Source organism: Carlito syrichta, unplaced genomic scaffold (assembly GCF_000164805.1).
Source record: "Carlito syrichta isolate Samal-C Ts95f unplaced genomic scaffold, Tarsius_syrichta-2.0.1 Scaffold143912, whole genome shotgun sequence".
NCBI classification, from domain to species: Eukaryota; Metazoa; Chordata; class Mammalia; order Primates; family Tarsiidae; genus Carlito; species Carlito syrichta.
In genome coordinates this window covers 121,216-121,801 of record NW_007088008.1, presented here as the reverse complement: position 1 = coordinate 121,801, position 586 = coordinate 121,216, and the positions used below count along the sequence as shown (strand labels likewise).

At 52.9% G+C, this 586-nt stretch overlaps 1 protein-coding gene across 1 annotated transcript in view; it reads left to right on the top strand.

The window, feature by feature from the left end:
• Positions 1–91: 91 nt before the first annotated feature.
• Positions 92–586, top strand: part of MSTO1 (misato 1, mitochondrial distribution and morphology regulator) — a gene marked incomplete at its 5' end in the record, with an annotated part of 3,621 nt that continues 3,126 nt past the window's right edge. The window contains 2 exons of the mRNA XM_008050326.1: positions 92–226; positions 328–480. Of these exons, the coding sequence (XP_008048517.1) occupies positions 92–226; positions 328–480 (288 nt within the window). The remainder of the gene's footprint in view (positions 227–327; positions 481–586) is intronic.

The window sequence follows — 586 nt, the reverse complement described above, 5'->3', positions numbered from 1 at the left end:
CCACTCGCCTCAGCCTCCCAAAGTGCTGGGATTACAGGCTGAGCCACCGAGCCCGGCCCTCCTGACTGTCTTTCATCATGCACCTGTCCAGGGCTTCCAGATCCTCTGTGACCTGCATGACGGTTTCTCTGGGGTAGGCGCTAAAGCAGCAGAGTTGCTACAAGATGAATATTCAGGGCGCGGAATCATAACCTGGGGCCTGCTGCCTGGGCCCTACAGTCTTGGGGTGAGTAGGACTTGGAAAAAGTAGTCACAGGGTGGGGAAGGAGAAATGAGAATCCCAGTGCAAAAGTTGTCTCATGCAAACTACTGTTTGTTTTACATCAGGAACCCCAGAGAAACATCTACCGTCTGCTAAACACAGCTTTTGGTCTGGTGCACCTGGCTGCGTACAGCTCTCTCGTCTGTCCCTTATCTTTGGGGGGGAGCCTAGGCCTGCGACCCCAGCCACCTGTCAACTTTCCTTATCTGCACTACGATGTAAGGATCAACGCTCTTGTGCTAAGGCACTGGCCCTGGCCCTGGCCCTCCTCACATTCCCTGTCAGCCTGTTACTGGCTCTGTTCTTTTTTTTTTTTTTTTTTTG